At 51.8% G+C, this 1,707-nt stretch overlaps 1 protein-coding gene across 1 annotated transcript; it reads left to right on the top strand.

Annotated features, from left to right (window-relative positions):
• Positions 1-472: 472 nt before the first annotated feature.
• On the top strand, positions 473-1,311 carry GABARAP (GABA type A receptor-associated protein). The gene has a single exon (XM_036497861.2). The coding sequence runs from the start codon at positions 565-567 to the stop codon at positions 916-918; it is 354 nt and encodes a 117-aa protein (XP_036353754.2). The 5' UTR covers positions 473-564; the 3' UTR covers positions 919-1,311.
• Positions 1,312-1,707: the final 396 nt, after the last annotated feature.

Below are 1,707 nucleotides of genomic sequence, written 5' to 3'. Positions count from 1 at the left end.
CGGTGGGATGATCATTCTTTACCGCCATTTCTAGACTATCCCTCCTGGGCCATTGTTCACAACTCACATTTTTTTGAAGCCTGCTGGTAACAATGATGATGATAACGATAATCATGGAGAATACCTGGAGAGGATACACACTGGTCAAAAGACATAAATTTCTTGTAATGGAATCTGCTTTGAGAAATATTCCCTATGTGGTTACGTGCTAGGACAATTATTAGTATTTATTAAGCATTTGCTATGTGCTAGATTTGTTCTGAAGATTTTTGTGTCTACTATTATAGCAAGCCTTATTTAAGAACCTTAGGATAACTTTGTGAGGGACATTGAGTTACAGCTAAGGAAAACAAGGCTCAGAGAGGTCCAGGGACTTGGTCCAAGTCACACAGCTGATGACAGATTAGACTCTGCTTAAAACCCGAATCTGTCTAACTTAAAGTTTGTTCTTAAAAGGCAATCCACTGGCCGAGTCGGCCGCGCGTCGCCTCTGTCGCCGCCGCCCCCGTCCCGGCCCCCCGGGTTCCCTCAGCCCCAGCCCGGTCCAGCCCGGTTCCCGGGAGGATGAAGTTCGTATACAAGGAGGAGCATCCGTTCGAGAAACACCGCTCTGAGGGCGAGAAGATCAGAAAGAAATACCCAGACCGGGTGCCGGTGATAGTAGAAAAGGCTCCCAAAGCCCGGATAGGAGACCTGGACAAGAAGAAGTACCTGGTGCCTTCTGACCTCACAGTCGGTCAGTTCTACTTCCTGATCCGGAAGCGAATTCATCTCCGAGCTGAGGACGCCTTGTTTTTCTTTGTCAACAATGTCATTCCACCCACCAGTGCCACGATGGGTCAGCTCTACCAGGAGCACCACGAGGAGGACTTCTTTCTGTACATTGCCTACAGCGACGAAAGTGTCTATGGTCTGTGAAGCTGCTGCCCCTGAGGCGGGGGAGCCCCCTCTCACAGCCAGAGGGCTGGTCCCCCCTCCTTGACCACCTCGTCCTGCTCCGTTGCCAGCACCGCCTCCCTCCTGGGGACCCACACTTGATGTCGCGGCTTTCCCTGTGATGGCGGAAGGCCTCTTGCCTCCTCTTCCTCTCCCCTCTCCCCCATTCTGCTCCAGACCTCCCCATCGTCCATCTCTGTCGCACCCGCCCAACTGTTGTTTTGGGTTTTGTTCCCTTTTTAACTGCCCAAGGGGTTAAGGACGGGAACAATTCCTTCCACCCAGCAACACCTTTTTCCTGGGTAGGTGGAAGGGACTGAGATTGTAGCAAATGGGGGAGGGAGGTAGGAGCACATCAATAAAGAGGAAACCACCAAGTTGAAAAAAAAAAAAAAAAGGCAATCCACCGTATTGATGGCAGCATTTCAGCCAGGCACGTGGAGGCATGAGGAGCAAAGAGAGGGATGAGGGAGAGTGAAAGGGACAGACCAACGTCTCCATTGGGGTGCGAGCTGTAGTACACACTGCGTCACACTGTCATACTGCAGGTAAAGCCGCTACTTGCCTCACTGCAAGTGCCCATCCGAGTCCCAGCTGCTCCGCTTCCTATCCAGCTCCCTGCTAATGCATCTGGGAAAGCAGAGCAGGATGGCCTATGTGCTTGGCCCCTGCACCCTCACGGGAGATCCACGCAAAATTCCTGGCTCCTGGCTTCAGCCTGGCCATTGTGCCATTTGGGGAATGATACATGGGACCAAAGATGAAGCATAT

Source organism: Ochotona princeps, chromosome X, assembly GCF_030435755.1.
Source record: "Ochotona princeps isolate mOchPri1 chromosome X, mOchPri1.hap1, whole genome shotgun sequence".
In the NCBI taxonomy this organism is placed as follows: domain Eukaryota; kingdom Metazoa; phylum Chordata; class Mammalia; order Lagomorpha; family Ochotonidae; genus Ochotona; species Ochotona princeps.
Note: the sequence above shows the minus strand (reverse complement) of the source record. Positions and strands in the feature narration are given on the sequence as shown.